This window comes from Tupaia chinensis, unplaced genomic scaffold (genome assembly GCF_000334495.1).
Source record: "Tupaia chinensis unplaced genomic scaffold, TupChi_1.0 Scaffold000232_1, whole genome shotgun sequence".
NCBI classification, from domain to species: Eukaryota; Metazoa; Chordata; class Mammalia; order Scandentia; family Tupaiidae; genus Tupaia; species Tupaia belangeri.
In genome coordinates, this window is record NW_006159708.1 from 1278033 (window position 1) to 1298730 (window position 20698).

General features: G+C 38.5%; 1 protein-coding gene and 1 pseudogene across 3 annotated transcripts in view; one reads left to right on the forward strand and one right to left on the reverse strand.

Moving 5' to 3' along the window:
• Window positions 1-20698, reverse strand: part of IPO11 (importin 11) — a 229725-nt gene that overhangs the window by 190330 nt on the left and 18697 nt on the right. For all 3 annotated transcript variants that reach the window (XM_006148320.2, XM_027771805.1, XM_027771806.1), the window contains exons 4-5: window positions 5087-5159; window positions 718-921 (exon numbers count right to left, since the gene is read on the reverse strand). In XM_006148320.2, the coding sequence (XP_006148382.1) occupies window positions 718-921; window positions 5087-5159 (277 nt within the window). The remainder of the gene's footprint in view (window positions 1-717; window positions 922-5086; window positions 5160-20698) is intronic.
• LOC102483342 (F-actin-capping protein subunit alpha-1 pseudogene) lies at window positions 11951-12775 on the forward strand (annotated as a pseudogene).

Sequence of the window (20698 nt, forward strand, 5' to 3'; positions counted from 1 at the left end):
AGTGCACGAGCCACAAAGCAAAAACCCCTCAAAAAAAAAAAAAAAAAATCATGATCAAGACCTGTATCTAGCAATATGGATGACCCTCAAAGTAACATAAACTGAAAAACATGATTAGAGACTACTACTTTATAATACTATCCTTTGCATAATGTTATTTAATTGTCCACATAAGCTTTAAGACGATGCTATTTAAAACTCATTTCATGAATACATATGTAATCAGTAAAAGGTCTTTTTTGTTTGTTTTTTTAAGAGAGATTTTGCTATAGGGCGCATGTGCTTGCCAGAAAGACAGAAAACAAGGAATCACCCTCCTCCTCAGGGAGGATGGCCATGCTGCCATCCCTTCTCTTCCATTCTCCTCTTGGGGTTTTGGTTACACACGCACCTAGCATGAGTTTTAGCTGCCAGGTCTGGGACTCAAATGACAGTTAACTACATGGGAGTCCAGTGACATAACCATTACAGCATCTGCTGGTCCCCAATGAAGGTATTTTAATAAAGAGATTTATTGTCTCATCTGAACTACTTGAATAAACTCAAATCAGTACCTTTGCCATCAAACTGTTCTCTACCAACCAATCCTCATTGGCAACGAAGTAGAAAGCATTCATAATAGTTCAGTGAAATATTAACAAAAAAGTAAAACCAGTCACTTTCACACAAGTACCACAGTTTTCATAAAATCAAAATTTACTATATTAAATCACTTACATCATAAAACAGTTTCCTATCAGCAGCCAGTCGTTTAGATGCCAGTGTCTTGGTAACATGATAGAAGGTAAGTAATGCTCTGTGCTGTCGAAGATCATCTTGGACTTTAACAGACTCTATAAGAGTGGGAATCAATTCAGGCCACTGTCTAGGACAATCCAATCGAGCAACTTTTGCAATCAGCACTGCAATCTGAGTTGCAATCTATACGGGAAAAATTAAAAGAAATAAATGTGAAATCAAGGCACTGGATAAGAAATGTATTCACAGCTAAAAGTTATATTTCTACTAATTATACACTTGACAAGAACGATTAAAATTTCACTAAATGACACTTAAGACAGGAGGCCTAGGCCTCTTTAAGAGGTCTATGAGGTATTCACCTCCCCAATTAATTAGCAGTTCAAAATTAAGTTTTCTTCATATAACTTCTACCAAAATAATGTTATGACAGAGTAAAAAAAAGACATATGAAGAAAATGTAGATATTTTCTTCTAAATAGCCAGACACTGTTCCGTCAGGTGGCATGGGAGTTAAGGGCACTGGACTCCTAAGTGGCCAACTGCAGTTTCAGTCCTGGACCTGAAGTCTTGCTTATTTGTTTTCTCTCCCTCCCTCCTTCCCTCTCTGGTCAAATTAAAATTAATTCTTTGTTAATTAAAAAAAGAAAATAGGCAGACATTAAAGAGATACACAGAAATGCAAAGCAATGTATCATTCTCCTCATTAAATTTTAATTTTTTTGGAAAATAGCTATTATTGCTCATTTTTAAAAATGCTATTTATGGGGCCAACAGATGGTATGGAAATTAAGCAGCTGGATCCCACATGGCCAACCACACAGTTTTGAGTCCCAACCTGATGGATTGTAAAATATACTGGGCATGTGTGGGTACGCACCCAAAATCCCAAGAGGAGAATGGGGGAGAACCGACTGAAGTGTGGCCATTATCTTGGCGAGTGATTTCTCACTTTACCTGTCTCTCTCTCTCTCTCTCTCTCTCTCTCTCTCTCTCTCTCTCTTTCTCTGGCAAGTGCATACATCCTAATACAAAAATCTAAATAAGAAAAGAAAAAAAGTTACTTATGGGTCAAGCCAACAGTGTGGTAGTAAAGGTGGCTGGATCCCACATGCCACACTATGCAGTTCAAGTCTTGGAACAAGGAGCTTGGGAAACATTGGATGTGTGTGTGTGCACATGCCCAGAATCCCTTAAAGGGAAACAAATGAAGAGAAGGAACCATGGCTTGACTATCCCCCATGGGGTGAGGGGTGAGAAGGATTGGGTCCTTACTTTCTGTCTCTCACTGATGAATGGATGTGTCCTCTGCTATTTTTTTTTTAATGCTGTTTATGTTAACAAGTATGGTTCCTTTATATTTTAATTAATATTTATTAATTATCAGTTTTAATTTTTTAACTCTGTTTGAAGGTACATACATTTGCTAAAGAAAAGCAGAGACAGAAAGGAGGAGAAAGCATCTCCCCACAACCAGGGCCGTGGGCATACTGCAATCCCTTCTCCTCCATTTTTCCTTACTGTAGGGATTTTATTTTATTTTACTTTATTTGGCCACTTTTTAACCAACTGAGTTTTATTTGTTGCATAATAAGCCACCTAACATCTTTCAACTAGAACAACAGTAAGTCTGAATAAAGATATTACAAAATGAATTACAGCCCAGTTAAACTTTGCTTTGGGGGAAGGACACCACAATTTTATTTAACTAAGAAAAACATTTTTATAAACCACAGTTTATTTCTTTTTACTACCTATTATGCCATGAATTCATAGGGAATAGGTTCCAGAAGCTCAGACTCCTTTCCATTGATTCTCACAAAGTGTGCTTTCCTGGGTGTAAAGGGCTGGCACTTCAGTAGAACCTTTTCTCTTAGGCTTCCTTCTTTTCCTGGTCATTTTCCTTCACACGTTTTAGGATGCTATCTCTGCTCTGCTCTTAGAATGCTTAATATGCTCAATACACACATTCATTCTCTTGGCAAGAATCTTGCCCTTAATCTGTTTGTTTACAACAATGCCAACAGCATGCTGGATAACAATGTAAACCCTTCCAGTTTTGCCATGATAACGTTTGTGGGGCATTCTGTTTTGAACAGTACCCATTCTTCTGATATCTACAATATCACCTTTCTTGTAGATTCATATACATGCTGTCTAGGGGACCATTCCACATTTCCTCAAAGGCCTAGAGAATATATACTGGGTGCCTCTCCTCTTTTCCACTGTGTTTGTGAATTACTGGAAGACAGCAGTTCCAGTCAAAAGGCCCTGTTAGGATTTTAAACCAAAACACACCCAGCATGTTTCTCAAACTGCCAAGTCCAAGACTGGAACTGTATAGTTGGCCATGTAGGATTGGGCTTCCTTAACCATCAGATTACAGGGCCAGACCTCTCTACGATAGTTTTATTTTGCTGTAGTAAATATTAACAGATATAAGTCTCTGAGGTCTTGAATTTTAGCAGAATGAAAAGGTCCTGCTACCACAAAGTTTAGGAAACACTGAAGTAAGAGAAGATATAAACATAGAATATTAGTCATTTAAATAATGATATTTCTACATATCAGAGTTTCTTAATGCTAGTTAACAAAACACCTAGCAAGTAGTTACTTCTCAGTTACTCAAACACCACTGCAACCACCTCCTGCCCAGTAAAAGTAACTCCATTCATCTATATTACCTCTCATTTCCTCTGCTGAAGAACTGCAAAGCAGTTAACTGAGATAAATTAAACAGGCTGAAATAAAACTCCATTGGAACTACTGCCAAATGGTGTACTTCATTAAGCAAATTAAAGGAATCAAACATAGTAAATAGCATTACCACAGAAAAATTAAAATTTTTTGTACTTATGAAAAAATTATTTTGTTCATAGAAGAAAAACCGTCCTACAAAGCAAAGAAAAAAATAAAAATACATAATCTACTACTATCCTCCAGAGTCATGGGAATTGAAAATGTGACAAATGCTGGAAACAGACAAAAACCTGAAGCCATTCTGTAGTTTAAAAGTTGGGTGGGTGGGGTCGGTCAGCAGGTGGCATAGTGGTTAGGGGCGCTGGACTCCCACATGGCGGACCAAGGTTTGAGTCTCAGACCTGGTGGTTCTCTCCCCCAGACCCCTTTCTCCTCTCCCCCTCTCCTCCCGGTCAAATTAAAAAAAAAAATAAGTAAATAAATAAATAAAGTTAAAGAAAATTATTCATAATTTAAAAACTGGGGTGGAAAGGGGATCATCTAAATCATTCATTTCTATGTAGTAAAAGTACAAATATAGTGTCATTTGCTCTAAATACAGGCTCAAAAACTGCATTTAAAATATATACAAAAATTAAAATTAAAAAGTATACAGGTATATTTTAAAATGACTTCTGAATTTTGGGACCAGCAGTTGGTGTAATGGCTATATCGCTGGACTCCCATGTAGTCGACCATGGTTTGAGTACCAGACCCGGTGGCTTAAACTCACGCTGGGCATAAGTGCCTGCGTGCCCAAGATCCAAAGAGGAGAACGGAGGAGAAGGGATTGCAGCATGGCTATCTGCCCTGAGGGGTGCTTTCTTGCTTTCCCTCTCTCGGTTTCTCTCTGTCTTTCTGGTAAGCACACCCGCCCTACAGCCAAAACCTCTCCCAAAAATAAGAAAATGACTTCTGAATTTTATTATGAATCATTAATAGCCAAACCTAACCAAAATTTTTGACATATACAACCAGATCTCAAAATTTTAATACCAACAGGGAACTGTATATAAGCATCATAAACATAAGTAATATAATCTTACTTTTAATGCCAGGAAACAAAATTAGCTTGAAAAAGCAGCAAAAGTTTAAGAGAAAAGGCATCAATAGGTGGTGTAGAGGTTAAGGCAGTTACATCCCAAATGACCACCTATGCAACTTGAGTCCCAGTCCTGGGCTTAAAAAACATGCTGGAGGGGCCAGTGGGTGGCGTAGTGGTTAAGGATGCTGGACTCCCACATGGCTGACTATGGTTAGAGTCCCGGACCTGGCAGCTTGCTTTCTCACTCTCTCTCTCTCTCTCTCTCTCTGTCCCTCTCTAGTCAAAATAAAATAAACAAATAAAATTAAATAAGTCTTTAAAAAATTAAAAAAAAAAAAAAAAAACCATGCTGGACATGTACACCTAAAATCCCAAGAGGAGACTAGAGAAGGGACAGCACTAAGGGGGGGGGGGGGGCGGGGGGACCAACCCCCTTGGGGGTTGATTGCTCACTTCTCCCACCCGCTCTCTCTGTCTTTCTCTGATGAGGACACACGCTACAACGCACTAAAACATAATAACAAAAAAGACAAGAGAAAAAATAGAATTCATTTTCTTACTGACCTGGTTTATTGGTTCATTGAAGTTGGTGATAAGCCCTGCACGCAACGTTGACTTCTCCTCCTCTGAGAGAGCACTGTAAAAAGATATTATTAATTATGCAAGAAAATGCCACCTAATTACAAATATGAGAAAGCACTACTGTGAATGTTTATGATAAAAAACCTTTTAGGGATCAGTAGATAGCAAAATGGTTATGTTGCTGGACTCAGGGTTCAAGTCCCGTACCCAGTGGTTTAAAAATCACACAGATGCATCTGTGCCCAAAATTCTGAGAGGAGACTGGAACACAAGGGATTGCAGCATGGCCATCCCCCCTGGGGGGTGATTTCTCGCTTTTTGTCTCTCTGGCAAGCGCATGTACCTTATAGCAAAAATCTCTCTTTAAAAAAAAAAAAAAAGCCTTTTAAACATGTGTTCGATTGGTGTTGGTAAACTGGATTACTCCCACTCCTTGTATACTAGCAAATCAAGTAACTCAGGAGCATAAAAACTCCTTCACAATTGAACGGAAAGCAATAGAAAAACCAGACAAATTCAGGGTAACAACAAAATACTTTCATGTTTCCTTTACTGATGTAAAAATAGTACATCTATCAAAAAAAAAATTAGTTAACTAAAAACACTCTACAAGTATTACCTTTCCACTGGCTTCTTTTATAAAATCTGTGTGAGATTTTTCAATGACAAAGAAATATAGAATCAAAGAATATTTGAGATGGAAGACTTATTAGAAATCAACTAGTTCAAAACCTTCCATTCTGACTACATATAAGGAAGGAGAATAAAAAGCTTAAAAAAAGGAAGGGACTAGGGACCAGCAGGTGGTGTGGTGGTTGGGGTGCTGGACACTCCCACGTGGCTGAACACAGTTCAAGTCCCAGACCTGATGGCTTGCTTGCTCTCTGTGTGTGTGTGTGTGTGTGTGTGTGTGTGTGTGTGTGTGTGTGTTTGTGTGTGTGTGTGTCTGTATCTCTCTCTGGTCTAATTTAAAAAATAAATGAGTGAATAAAGTTCAGCAAATAATTCTTAAAATAAAAAAAAGGAATGGACAACATATACTTTTAAGATCTTACATATGTTGTTATTTTGCTATCTTTTTTTTTTTTTCTTTTTGCTATAGGGCACGTGTGCTCGCCACAGAGGAGGTGGAAAAGTGAGAAATGGCCACACCACAACCCCTTCTCCAGTGTCCTCTCAGGATTTTGGGCACGCATACATACATGCCTTGCATAATTTTCTAGCCACTGGGCTGGTCCGGGAATCAAACAGCATAGCCAGACATGTGGGATCCAGCAGCCTTAAACTCCATACCAGCTGCTGGCCTACATGCTGTATTTTTGAACTGTATGAATGTATGGTTAATTTAATAGTAAAATTTTAAGTCCTTATTTTAAGGTTTTCCATCCTGGCTATGATAAAGTAGCTGCTATGAGACAAATTGCCCCAATGAGATCCGCTATAAAAGTTGTATCCAATTTTTTTAAACAGTTTAAGGCATCTATTGTAAGCTGAATTACGTCCCAAGTTAAATTCTCAAATCCTAATTCCAGGTACCTGTGAATGTGCTTTATTTAGAAATGGACTTTGCAGATATAATTAAGATGAGGTTGTGCTGGTAAAGGGTTTCACAGGAAAAGAAAATTATGGACACACAACATGTGACATCGAAGGCGGAGATTAGGGTGATACAGCTACAAGCCAAGAAACACCAAGGACTGCCTGCTACCACCAGAAGCTAGGAAGAATCAAGGAATAATTTTTCCCTAGAGGGACCAGCAGGTAGTGTGGTGGTTAAGGCGCTGGACACTCCCACATGGCCAACTGGGGTTCGAGTCCTGGACCTGGTTGGTGGCTTGCTTTCTCACTTCCCCTCTCTCTCTCACTCTCACCCTCTGTCTCTCACTGCTCAAATTAAAAAAATCAATGAATGAATAAATAAAAATAAAATAATTATTTAAAAAAATTTTTTTTCCCTAGAATGTACAAAAGCAGCACAGCCAAGCCAAGACCTTGATTTTTGGCCATCTAGCCTCTTGAACTGTGAAAGAATAAATTTCTGTTTTTTAAGTCACAGTTTGTGGTCATTTGTTATGACAGACTTAGGAAACTAATATGGGCATTATTATGGTAAACATCCAAGGCCTACAGTTGAAACTTCAAGGAAGGCTGCAACCTGGAATTCATGGTAAAGTAAAAACAGACCATCTGCTGGCCAGTCCATGACACAGTGATTAAGGTGCTTGGATCACACATGGCCAAATGCATGGTTCGAGTTCTGGAACCAGTGGCTTAGAAAACATGCTGAGCATGCATGCATGTGTGTCCAAAATCCTGAAAGGAGGGAGACATAGAAGAGACTGTGATACGCTCATTCCCCAAAGATGGTGATCTCTCAAGCTCCCCTCCCGTTGTCTCTTTAGGAAAATTAGAAATAAAGAAGAAAACCGAGAGACCACCTTCAACTATTACGCTGTTGGAAAAGTCATGATGCATTGTTGCATAGATAACCATGTCACGACTTTTCTGATAACTCAATATATCAAGGCTGAGGTCACATTCTATTTGCCTGCCCAAAGAAAATTAACTTTTCTTTTGAGAACTGTCTTTCAATTCAAAGTTTTTCTAATTTTAATTCTACAATGTCCAGCATTCAATCATAATGCTCAAGACATACCAAGAAATAGGGAAAAAAATGACTGAGACACATATAAAAACAGAAATATACGTATTATAATTATCAAAATCCCACTTAATAAATACATTCAAGAAAATAGGTTAAAAATGTAGACTTTCACCAAACAACTGGAATATATTTATCTTCAACCACAAAGGTAAATCTTAAAATTAATAAACACAGGGACCAGCAGTTAGCGTAATGGCTATGTCGCTGGACTCCCACGTAGTCGACCGCGGTTCGAGTCCTGGACCCGGTGGCTTAAACTCACGCCGGGCATGTGTGCCTGCGTGCCCAAGATCTCGAGAAGAGAATGGAGGAAAAGGGATTGCGGCGTGGCCATCCCCCCTGGGGGGTGATTTCTCGCTTTCTGTCTCTCTGTCTGTCTCTGTCTGTCTGGCGAGCACACGCACCCTAGAGCAAAAACCTCTCCAAAAAAAGAAAAAAGAAAAAAAAAAAAAAGAAACAAAAATTAATAAACACAATAACTGAAATTAAAGGAATTTTTTAAAATGTTAGTGGAAAATATCTGGATTGAAGCATAATGAGGAAAAAAAAGCACTTCTGTTTCTGAGAAAGTTCAGTGAAAGTAGATATACACATAAAAATTACTAATTATTTTCAGGAACAAGACAAAGGGACCCAGATAGAAGCAAACCACAGTAACACTGAGAAGAATAAAGAAAATTAGAAGGGTCATTTAAATGAATACTGTTGATAAAATAATATAAAATATTTTGTGAAACAAATGTATGTACAATTAAAATACCAATGCATAAGACAGAAAGGCTTAAATAAAGTCAGTGTTACAAGGCAACATCTAGAAGAAGTAAAGAACTTATATAAGAACAGTGTTTAGACATCAAGGATACAAGTTATAAACTCCAGGAAAATCAGGTGAATAATAAAACTACACTAAGCAAGCTGTTAAAGGAAAAAATTAAGTAACCAAAAATTTATTGGGCCAGCCAGGTGGTTAAGGTGACTGGATCGTGCATTGCTGACTGAGTAACTGAGTCCTGGATTGGCAGCTTGAAAAACATGTGGGGCATGCGTGCAAGCATGCCCAAAATCCCAAAAGGAAAATGTAGGAGCAGAGATTACAGCGTGGATCTTCGTTCAGCAAGGCGATTTCTCACTTTCCCTCTCTTTTTCTCTCCTTCTTTCTCGCTCTCTCTCTATCTCTCTGTCTCTCGAGATGGGCACACCATGCACCCTACACAAAACTGGAAAAACAAAAAAGAAAACAAAGGGCTGGCAGGTGGTAGGTGGTTAAGGATGCTGGACTCCCACATGGCTGACCGTGGTACAAATCCTGGATCTGGCGGCTCGTGTGCTCTCTCTCTCTCTCTCTGTCCCTCTCTGGTCAAATTAAAACAAACAGAATTAAATAAAATTATTTCTTTAAAACAACTGTGAAATTTATCTTAAAAAAGAAGTATGGGAAGTAGATTTAATTTTGATTGTTATCAGTAATTAAAATGGATATGACACGAATATTAAAAGATGATTGTTGTACTGCATAAAAAAACAAAACCCAACTGTTTGCTACTTCTAAGAAACATAAGGTCAGCAGTTTGCATAGTGGTTAAGATGCTGGATTCCACAAGGCCAGTTCGAGTCTCAGACACAGTGGCTTGAAAAATATGTTAGTGCATGCCCAAAATTCCAAGAAGATAATAGAGAAGAAGGGACTGTGGTATGGACATCTCCCCGGAGGGTGATTTATCACTTTCTCTTTTTCTCTCTCTCTCTGGTGAATGCATATACCCTACGGCAAAATCTAAAAATGGTATATCAAATGGAACAAGGAAATATTGCAAGGAAAGATATACCATGTAAATACTAAGCAGAAAATGGCTGGCATGTATATATAAATATCAGGTAGACTATATAATTTTAGCCATGATGGGCAACTAGATTTAAAGAGGAACAATTCATAATTATGACAAGGACAATTCAACAGAACTAACAACCAGAATTTATATGATCCTAATACAGCTTCAACAGAGAGAGTGCAAAAAGAATGACTAGGCAGCCTATAATTGTATGTGGAGATTAACACACCTCTCTCAGTAACTGACAGAAGAATTAGACATAATCAATGACACAGAAATTTGAATAGTACAATGACAAATTATGACCTAACTGACATGGAAAACACTACAATCCTCAACTGCAAAACGCATGTGCTTTTCAAATATATGTACATCAACCATTTGCCAAAATACTATATGGTTAATCATAAAACAAGACGGCACATCTCAAGGAATTAACTGTTATTTCTGAACTAGTACTCCTCTCATGTTTGGAGAGCAGTCAATATACTTACTTCTAATTAACCTGTAAGTCAAAAAAAAAAAATTCACAGAAGAAATTTAAATATCTTTTTTAACTGAGGGGTCAGCAGATGATGAGGAAGGTTAAGATGACTGGATCTCACATAGTCAACTGTGCAGTTTGAATCCCAAACCGGGCAGCTGGAAAATCATCAGGAGCATGTGCCTGCATACCCATAATCCCAAGAAGAGAATAGAGAAGGAACTTTGGCATGACCAATCCATCTCTCTCCCCCTCTGGAGAGCACACATATCCTGTGGTATGCACTCATTTACCCTATGGTATTTATGAAAGAGAGAGATAGAGAGTTAGAGAGAGAGAGAGGGAGAGGGAGGGAGGGAGGAGCCAGCAGGTAGTATGATGGCTAAGGCACTGAACTCTCACATAGCTAAGCATAGTTTGAGTCCTGGATCTGATCTTGCGTTCTCATTTTCTCTTTCTCTCTCTCTGTCTCTGGTGAGCACACATGCCCTTATACCAAATTTAAATAATAATAAAATTAAATAATTCTTAAAGGAAGTTCATGGACAATGAAAAAACTAAGCATCAAGCAAACCAGTGCCATGATGGTTAAGATGGCTGGGATCTCACATGGCCAACTCCAAGGTTCAAGTTCTAGGCCTGAATTTGCATCCTCTTACAAATTAAAAACAAACACGGGTGGCATGATGGTTGAGGTACTGGGCTCCTACATGGCCGACCACAGTTTGAGTCCCAGACCCAGAATCTTGCTTACTCACTTTCTTCCCTTTTCTCTGGTCAAATTAAAAAATAATAATGATCATGAATAAAATTAAACAATAATTTTTTTTAAAAAAAACTATAGATTAAAAAAAATTTTTTACACCAACATAAACTTGAATTTTCATTCCACTTTTCCATGAACTTTATGTGAATCCAGTGACAGAACAACTACACGCCACCTGCTGGCCTGATTTTTTAGGTGTCTTAAATTTGAAAGTAAATTTGGGACCAGCAGATGGCATAATGGCTACATCACTGGATTCCCACATAACCGTGGTTTAAGTCCCAGACCCAGTGGCTTAAACTCATGCCAGGCGTATGCATGCATCCCCAAAATCCCAAGAGGAGAATGGAGAAGGAATTGCGGTGTGGCCATCCCCCCTGGAGGGTGATTTCTCACTTTCTGTCTGTCTTTCTGGCAAGTGCATGCACCCTATACCAAAAACCTCTCAAAAAAAAAAAATTGAATGTAAGTTCAATTAAAAATTAATTTTAGAAGACAAGTAAAATTTATTTGGACTGAGCAGCAGATGCATAAGGGCTACTGAAACGTTTCCTATAACTCAATAATGTAATTTCTCTTCACTACTTAATGTTTCTCAAAATTATGAATTCTAAAATGATAAGGGTTTGCTTTATACTACATATTCTAAGAGCTACCTAAATGTATCCTAAGTGTTTCTAATATTACTACAAGGGCATGTTTTACATGTGGTATAAAGTACTCAGACAGGGTTTTTTGTTTTGTTTTTTTTTTAAAGAAAAAAATTTTTGAGAGGTTTTTGCTATAGGGCGCATGTGCTCACCAGAAAGACAAGAGAGAGAGAGACAGAAAGCGAGAAATCACTCCCAGGGGGGGTGGACACACCGCAATCCCTTCTCCTCCATTCTCCTCTCGGGATTTTCGACATGCACGCACATGTGTCCGGCATGAGTTTAAGCCACCAGGACCAGGACTCAAATCGCAGTTGCCTACATGGGAGTCCAGCAACATAGCCATTACGCTAACTGCTGGTCCCCCAAGAAAATATTTTAAAAATAGTTTAAGAATTAATAGAGAGCCAGAACTTCATGCCTGCAGCTGGGCTGGGCCATAGCAGTCCAAGATGGCCAACTTCGAGGATCGTGTGTCAGTCGAGGAAGAGGTATGAATAGCTGCTAAATTCATCACTCAGGAAAATTTCATTAAGTATTCGATGATGTCCAACTACTACTAACTAATGACAATCTCTCAGGGATTGCATTTGCCCAATATAACATGGATCAGTTCACACCTGTGAAGGCTACGAAGATCAGGTCTTAATTACAGAGCATGGTGACCTGGGTGATAGATTTCTAGATCCAAAAAACAAAATTTCCTCTTAAATTTGATCACTTATGTAAAGAAACATGTGACCCCCAGCGAGAGGAAACAGACGTAGGTCTGAAATCTCGGAGAGAGTCCTGTAACAGTGCTTTACGAGCCTACATGAAAGATCATTATTCAAAAGGCTTCTGTACTGCTGATGCTGAAACCATAGATAGACAACAGACTATTATTGCATGTACCGAAAGTCACCAGTTTTAGCCAAAAAAATTTCTGGAATGGTCACTGGTGATCAGAGTGGACGTTCACCATCAAACCACCTACAGCACAGGCGGTTGGAGTGCTTAAGATTCAGGTTCACTATTATAAAGATGGCAGTGTTCAGCTGGTTAGTCATAGAGATGTACAAGATTCCATAACTGCTTCAAATGAAGTCCAAACTGCCAAGGAGTTCATTAAAATCATAGAGAATGCAGAAAATGAGTATCAGACAGCAATTAGTAAAAACTATCAAACAATGTCTAATACCACATTCAAGGCATTGCGCCAGCAGCTTCCAGTTACCTGTACCAAAATTGACTGGAACAAGATACTCAGCTACAAGATTGGCCAAAAAAATAAATAAATAAAGTAAAAAAGCAGAATGCTTAGTGGCAGAAATAAATGCAGGATGTAAGATTCTTTGATATATGGAAAGAAAAGAATCCAACACCAACACATGGTCATAAGATAAACGAGAATGATATTTTGCTAGGGCTTTCAAAGTTAACAGGTTTTCTAGCTTCATGAAATACTGTTGAAACTATAGCATTATCTGCCTTCTTTTGTGTTCTCTGCCTTACAATTTTCTGTTACCACTGTATCTACTTGCAAATCTTTTGTTGTTAATTTTGCTACATTTAATGTTGGAGAGATTGATGGATCCTGGAATCATTTTACTGTTTAGAAAATTTTCCTAGCCATGCAGTTCTGTTACTAATAGATACAGGTAATATGCTCTGTCCTTTCCTATCCCTATCCTTTAAAGTACTTCTGGTACTTGAATGGCTTTTACTTCTCTACCAATGGCTGAAGAAGCAATGCTGCAAATTACTGCTAAGTGGAAGACAGGGTCATCCTTTTCTCTCCAACTGCCTTGATCATCATTTATAGCATCTCACAGCTGTAGTTCTCAAAACTTTGAATTGGAGTTTTCAAGTCCTTGGTGGGGGGCAGGGGGTATAAAGGAAGTTGCACAGTTTTCCAGCAATTCCATTATAACCAGCTTCTCGGAGGACCTTGTTTTTAAATCCAAAGACATGAACCACATTCCCTGCACGTTTGCTTTGTTTCCCTTCCCTCGTTGTCTCCTCCCACTCTAGTACATTGTAGTTAATAGACAACTGCATTTTTAGAAGAGTTTTAACCGTTTTTTTTAATTGTCAAGAACTACTGATATATTGTGGATGTTATAGAGCATAAAACTTCAAAAATGCAGATACAGAAGGAATACTAGGTACTTTGTGCTTTAATATTTTGTGGCAGGATGTACTATAAACAAATCAAATAGCTACAAAAATCACAAAAACTAAAAATGTAACAAAGTGGAAGAGTAACTTGCAGGTATCTTTCTACTGTAACCTGTTGTTTAAGGAGATACTAGTGATTTCTTCTAAATAGGATATAAAACTTGTTTTAACTTACTCATCCTCAGTCCCACCTGCCAAGAACTCAAATGTAACTGTGATAAAGCAGCCCTTCCAGGTATACTGGCAGGCATGTATGAGATCTCTGAATACATAGGTGACATAGATATGATATGACAGCTGCTAATGGTGGATTCATTTACACATCTATGACCAGGGCTTAAGGGTAGGTCAGTTTAAAAAAATAAATAAATAAGTAGTGTATTCCTATTTCCAAATACATGTCAAGAAAGAAAAATGATGGGACCAGCAGTTGGCGTAACGGCTATGTCACTGGGCTCCCATGTAGTTGACCACAGTTCAAGTCCCAGACCCGGTGGCTTAAACATGTGCATGCTTGCCCAAGATCCCAAGAGGAGAATGGAGGAGAAGGGATTACAGTGTGACTATCCCCTGGGGGGGTGATTTCTTGCTTTCTGTCTCTGTCTTTCTGACAAGAGCATACACCCTACAGCAAAGATCTCTCAAAAAAAAAAAAAATGTTGTGCTTCAGCTTAGTTTTTATTCAGTAATACAGTCAAGCAAAAGTTTATTTCCAAGTGACCCATTGAGCTATGTAAGCATTTTTGTTTATTCCAAATAAAATATATTTGTATTATTTGTCATTCATACTATAGCCATCCATGCCACACTATCTTCTGTCTCAGACAGTCGATAGAAATATGCATTTTGTTCTGTTTAAAAAAAAAGAGAGAGAATTTACAGACATACAGTGCCATCTACTGGAAATTAAATATTATAATACTTCTTTGGCAAAGTTCACCATTTTCTTTCAAATAAATTCCAGAGTCATGTCCAACCTGCCTTTAAATTAACTACATAACATTTAAATGACTATTAAGAGAACTCCCTTTCCCCACAGACTGTCCCTTTTGCTCTAGCAGCCAGCTGCCAGGTCCACCTACAGGCCTCTGGACAGTTAAGGGACACTGAGGCAGGAGCAACACTGCACCCATCACCTCGCTTCAAGGCTCCCCAGTCCAAGACCCACTCAGACCCATAGCCAGGTCCACCTGCAGGCCTCTGGGCAGTAAGGGACACTGAGGCAGGAGCAGCACTGTCCCCAACACCTCCCCCCTTCCAGGCTCCCCAGTCCAAGACCCACCCAGACCCATAAGAAAGTAGGCAGTTTCTCTTTTTTTTCTTTGACCTCCTCCATTCCTTTGTTAATTCTCTCCTCTTCCTTTCCCCACAGACTGTCCGTTTTGCTGCAGATGCCAGCTGCCAGGTCCATCTGCAGGCCTCTGTACTCTTTTCTTTTATATTATCTTCTCTTCCTCCTCTTCCACCTTGCCAGAGGGACTAGCTAGGTCTACAATCAGAGATCTGAAATTTTCTAGTAATATAAGGTTCTCTGGGATCTTCCCTTGTACTGAATCAGCTGTGAAAAAGGAGATAATTCCCGTCAACACCTAAAAGAGTATCTTTCTTGAGACCATGTTACTGAAAACAACAGAACAAAGACTTGCATAGACTTCAATTCACAGCAAAAGGGAAACACACTCCTAGTCAGTGAAACCTTCTCCTAAGAGGTATTTAAAAGTGAGTACATCTTCCAATGGTTAGAAGTAGAATAGCCTCAGGTCTAAATAAACAAGGAAATGTATCTTCTTCAAAGGAACAGAGTAACTCCCCTCCATCTTTCATGAAAATGGAGGACATTACCAAAATGTCAGAGAAAAAATTTCGAACATTCATGTGAACAAATTCTATGAGTTGGAACAGAAAAGAGACAACAAACAAAAGGAGATTAGGAAGTCATTCCAGAATATGAAAAAAGAAATGAACACTCTGAGAAAGAACCAGATGGAACTATTAGAGATAAAGTCTGGAATACAAGAAATCAAATACTCTCGAAAGTATTAAAAGTCGATTAGACCATGCTGAAGATTGAATCTCGGATGTAGAAGATAAAACTTTTGACCTAGAAAAAAACACCAAAGAGATAATATACAAGAAATACTAGACTCCATAAGACACCCAAACATCAGAATAATTGGCATCCCAGAAAGTGAAGAAACTAATAACTGCAGAAAATCTATTCCATGAAATCCTGGAAGAAAATTTCCCAAGTCTAGAGAGGCACTCAAGCATCCAGACCCAAGAAATACAAAGGACCCCAAATGGAATCAACCCCAGAAGATCTTCCCCAAGGCACATCTTAACCAGACTGTCCAAGACCACAAATAAAGACATGATAGTAAAACTGGTAAGAGAGAAATGAGAAGTGACTTACAAAGGTCATCCCATCAGGCTAACACCGGACCTCTCAATGGAAATAATGCAAGCAATGAAAGAATGGGAAGATAGACTGAAAGTGTTAAGAAAAAAAAACATTTCAACCAAGATTATTATATCCTGCAAGATTATCTTTCATATGGGGAAAAAAGATTAAAATCTTCTCAGACAAACAAAACCTGAAAGAATTTGCCAACCCCATACCAGCTCTTCAAGAAACCCTGAAGAAGCTACTGTTCCAGGAGAACTAAAGAATTAACAGATAGAAACAAAGGAATAAAAGGCAACTAAGACAATGGCCAACTTAAATGTCAGGGCAGAACCGGTAACATCGATAATGACATTTATGTAAATGGATTGAATTCTCCAATCAAGAGACACAGACAGGCTGAATGGATGAAAATACAGAAACCCTCTATCTGTTGCCTACAGGAAACCCACCTCATGGATAAAGACATACATAGACTGAAAGTTAAAGGTTGAGAAAAGGTTTTCCTTGTTAATGGGAACCAAAAAAGAGCTGGAGTTGCAATTCTAATTTCTGACAAAATAGGCTTTAAAACAAAAACTGTTCGAAGAGACAAAGAAGGGCACTACATTGTAGTAAAAGGTTCTATAAATCAAGAAGATATAACGCTTATAAATGTCTATGTGCCTAACACAAGAGCACCCAAATATGTGAAGGAAAGACTCTTAAATCTAAAAGGGGAGATAGACTGCAATACACTAATTGTTGGAGACCTCCACACTGCACTATGCCCTCAGGACAGATCGTCTAGACAAAAAATAAATAGATAAAGGATCTAAATTATATCATAAATGAAATGAACTTAACAGACATCTATAGAACTTTCCATCCAAAAACCACGAGGTACACTTTTTTCTCACTCCCACATGGAACCTTTTCAAAGACTGACCACATCATAGGGCACAAAGCAAGCCTCTACAGATTCAAAGACACAGAAACTATATCCAGCATCTTCTCTGACGATGATGGAATTAAACTTGAGTTTAATTTCAAGAGAAAGCATCAAGAATACTCAAATACATGGAAACTAAATAACCTATTCCTAAATGACTCTACAACTACTGATGAAATAAAGACTGAAATCAAAAGATTCATGGAAGTCAATGACAATGAGGCCATGAGTTTCCATAATCCTTGGGACACTGCTAAAGCAGTCATAAGAGGGAAGTTCATAGCAATTAGTGCACATAAGAGGAAGACAGAAAGAAGGCAAATGGATCACCTAACATCATGCCTTAAGAGAACTGGAAAAGCAACAGCAAAAAAATTAGAAAAACTCCAGGAGAAAGGAAATAATAAAGATACGAGCAGAAATAAATGAAATAGAAAATAAGCGAACTATACAGAAAATAAATGAAAGTAAAAGCTGGTTTTTTGAAAAGATAAACAAAATCGATACAGCACTAGCGAGACTTATTAAGAAGAGAGAAAGGAGGGACCAGCAGTTAGCATAATGGCTATGTCGCTGGACTCCCATGTAGTCGACCATGGTTCAACTCCAGGACTCAACGGCTTAAACTCACGCCGGGAGTGTGTGCGTGCATGCCCAAGATCCCGAGAGGAGAATGGAGAAGGGATTGCGGCATGGCCATCCCCTCTGGGGGGTGATTTTTCACTTTCTGTCTCTCTGTCTCTCTCTCTTTCTGGCGAGCGCATGCGCCCTGTAGCAAAAAGCTCTCCAAAAAAGAAAAAAAAAAGGAAGAGAGAAAGGAAATTAGGTGAATCAAATCAAATGAAGCAGGGAATATAACAACAGACAAAGTAGAAATACAAAACATCACTAGAGGATATTATGAACAACTACATGACAAGAAACAAGACAATCTGGATGAGATGGACAAATTCCTGGAATCATATAATCTACCAAGATTGAGCCAGGAGGATATAAAAAGTCTGAATAGGCTCATAACAAGCCAGGAGATTGAATCAGTAATAAATAACTCTCCAACAAAGAAAAGCTCTGGTCCTGATGGCTCCACCTCTGAATTCTATAAAACTTTCAAAGAAGAGTTAACACCCATTCTGCTCAAGATATTTCTAAAGATCCAAAAGAGTGAATCTCTCCCTAATTCATTGTATGAAGCCACTATCACCATTATCCTCAAAACAGACAAGGACAGAACAAAGAAGGAAAACTATAGACCAATCCCTAATGAATATAGATGCAAAGATTCTCAACAAGATACTAGCAAATGGTATTCAACAACTTATAAAAAAGATTATACATCATGATCAGGTAGGCCTTATTCCAGGAATGCAAGGTAGGTTCAACATTCACAAAAACATAAATGTAATACACCATATTAACAGGAAGAAAGATAAAAAACCATATGGTCATATTGATTGATGAAGAAAAAGTATTTGATAAGATACAACATCCCTTCATGATCAAGACTCAGCAAAATCAGCATAGAAGGGTCATTTCTCAACACAATAAAAGCTACCTATGAAAAACCCATAACGAACATCATCCTGAATGGAAAAAAGTTGAAAGATTTCTCACTAAAAACAGGTACAAGACAAGGATGCCAACTTTCTCCACTCCTTTTCAATACAGTACTGGAAGTCCTCGCCAACGCAATCAGAAAAGAGGAAAAAATAAAAGGCATTCAAATAGGAAAAGAAAAGATGAAATTCTCTATTTGCAGATGACATGATTGTACACATAGAAGACCTAATGGTTTCCATGAAAAAAATTTCTGGAAATAAAGGTTGAATACAATAAAGTTGCAGGATACAAAAATCAATATACAGAAATCTACAGCATTTCTATATACAAACAAAAGGCAGACTGAAATAGAACTGAAAAAAAGTCATTCCATTTACCATAGCCACAAAAAGTAAAAGATACTTAGGAATATATCTAACCAAAGAAGTTAAAGACCTCCACAAGGAAAACTATGAGAAGATAAAAAAAGAAATTGAAAATGACACAAAAAAGTGGAAAGACATCCCATGTTACTGGATTGGAAGAATTAATATAATCAAAATGGCAATTCTACCGAAATTAATCTACATATTTAATGCAATGCCAATCAAAGTACCAGACACATTCTTCACAGATCTAGAAAAGACAATCATAAAATTCGTCTGGAATCATAAAAGACCCCGTATTGCCAAAGCAATTCTACACAAGAAAAGTGGAGTAGGCGGCATCTTACTCTCTGACCCAAAAATATACTAAAAAGCTGCAGAAATCAAAACAGCATGGAACTGTCACAGAAAGATATGTGGACCAATGGAACCAAACAGAGTCCCCAGAAATAAATTCCCAAACATACAATCAACTGACTTTTGACAAGGGATGCCAGTCAACCCAGTAGGAAAAGGAAAACCTCTTCAGCAAATAGTGCTGGCAAAACTGGATTTCCACCTGCAGAAAGATGAATCTGAACCCCTACCTCTCACCTTTGACAAAAACCAAGTCAAGGTGGATCAAAGATCTAAATCTAAGATTTCAAACTACAAAAATGCTCCTAGAAAACACTGGGGAAACTCTGGGAGAAACTGAGGTAGAGAAAGACTTCTTAAATAAGATACCCAAATCACAGTCGAAAATCCCCAAAATAGATAAGTGGGATTACATCAGACTAAGAAGTTTCTGCATAGCAAAAGACACAGTAATTAGTGTGAATTGACAGCCCTCAGAATGGGAAAATATTTTTGTAAATTATGCATCAGATAAGGGACTGATAACCATAATACACAAGGAACTCAAGCAACTGTTTGCCAAAAATGATAAATGTTGTTGGGGGTGTGATGAAAGGGGAATTCTCTTACACTTCTGGTGGGAAAGTAAATTGGTCCAGCCACTGTGGAGAACAACTTGGAGATTCCTTGAAAATCTACAAATAGAACTACCATATGATCCAGCAATCCTACTCCTTGGTATCTACCCAAAGGACAGAAGAATCCCCATTGGAAAAGTGCTTGCACATCGATGTTTGTTGTGGCAATATTCATGATTGCTAAGACATGGAACCAACCCAAATGCCCCCATACTGATGAATGGATTGAAAACCTGTGGCACATATACTCTATGGAATACCATAAAAACCAAAACCCTGGCTTTTGACAGAAAGTGGAAGAACATGGAAGGTTTACTGCTGAGTGAAGCAAGCCAGGCTATGAAGGAGAGACATTGTATGTCCCCACTTAATATATACCAAGTGTATGCACTCTATGACTGAAACTGATTGAAAAAATGATGTACAATCACATGAGATGGGTGTGAATGCCAGATGTGGTGTGTGTGCAGGACTGGGGCCTGGGGAAGTACATTTGGAGGAGGGATACAGAAGCAGAGCATTGATGGGATGGGGAGTTGTGGTGTTATCTGGTGAAGTTTTTTTTTTTTTGAAAGGTTTTTGCTATAGGGCACATGCGCTCACCAGAAAGACAGAGAGCCAGAAAGCAAGAAATCACCCCCCGGGAGAATGGCCACGCAGCAATCTCTTCTCCTCCATTGTCCTCTCGGGATCTTGAGGACGCATGCACATGCACCCAGCATGAGTTTAAGTCACCAGGTCCAGGACTTCAACCACAGTCAACTACATGGGAGTCCAGCGACATAGCCATTACGCTAACTGTTGGTCCC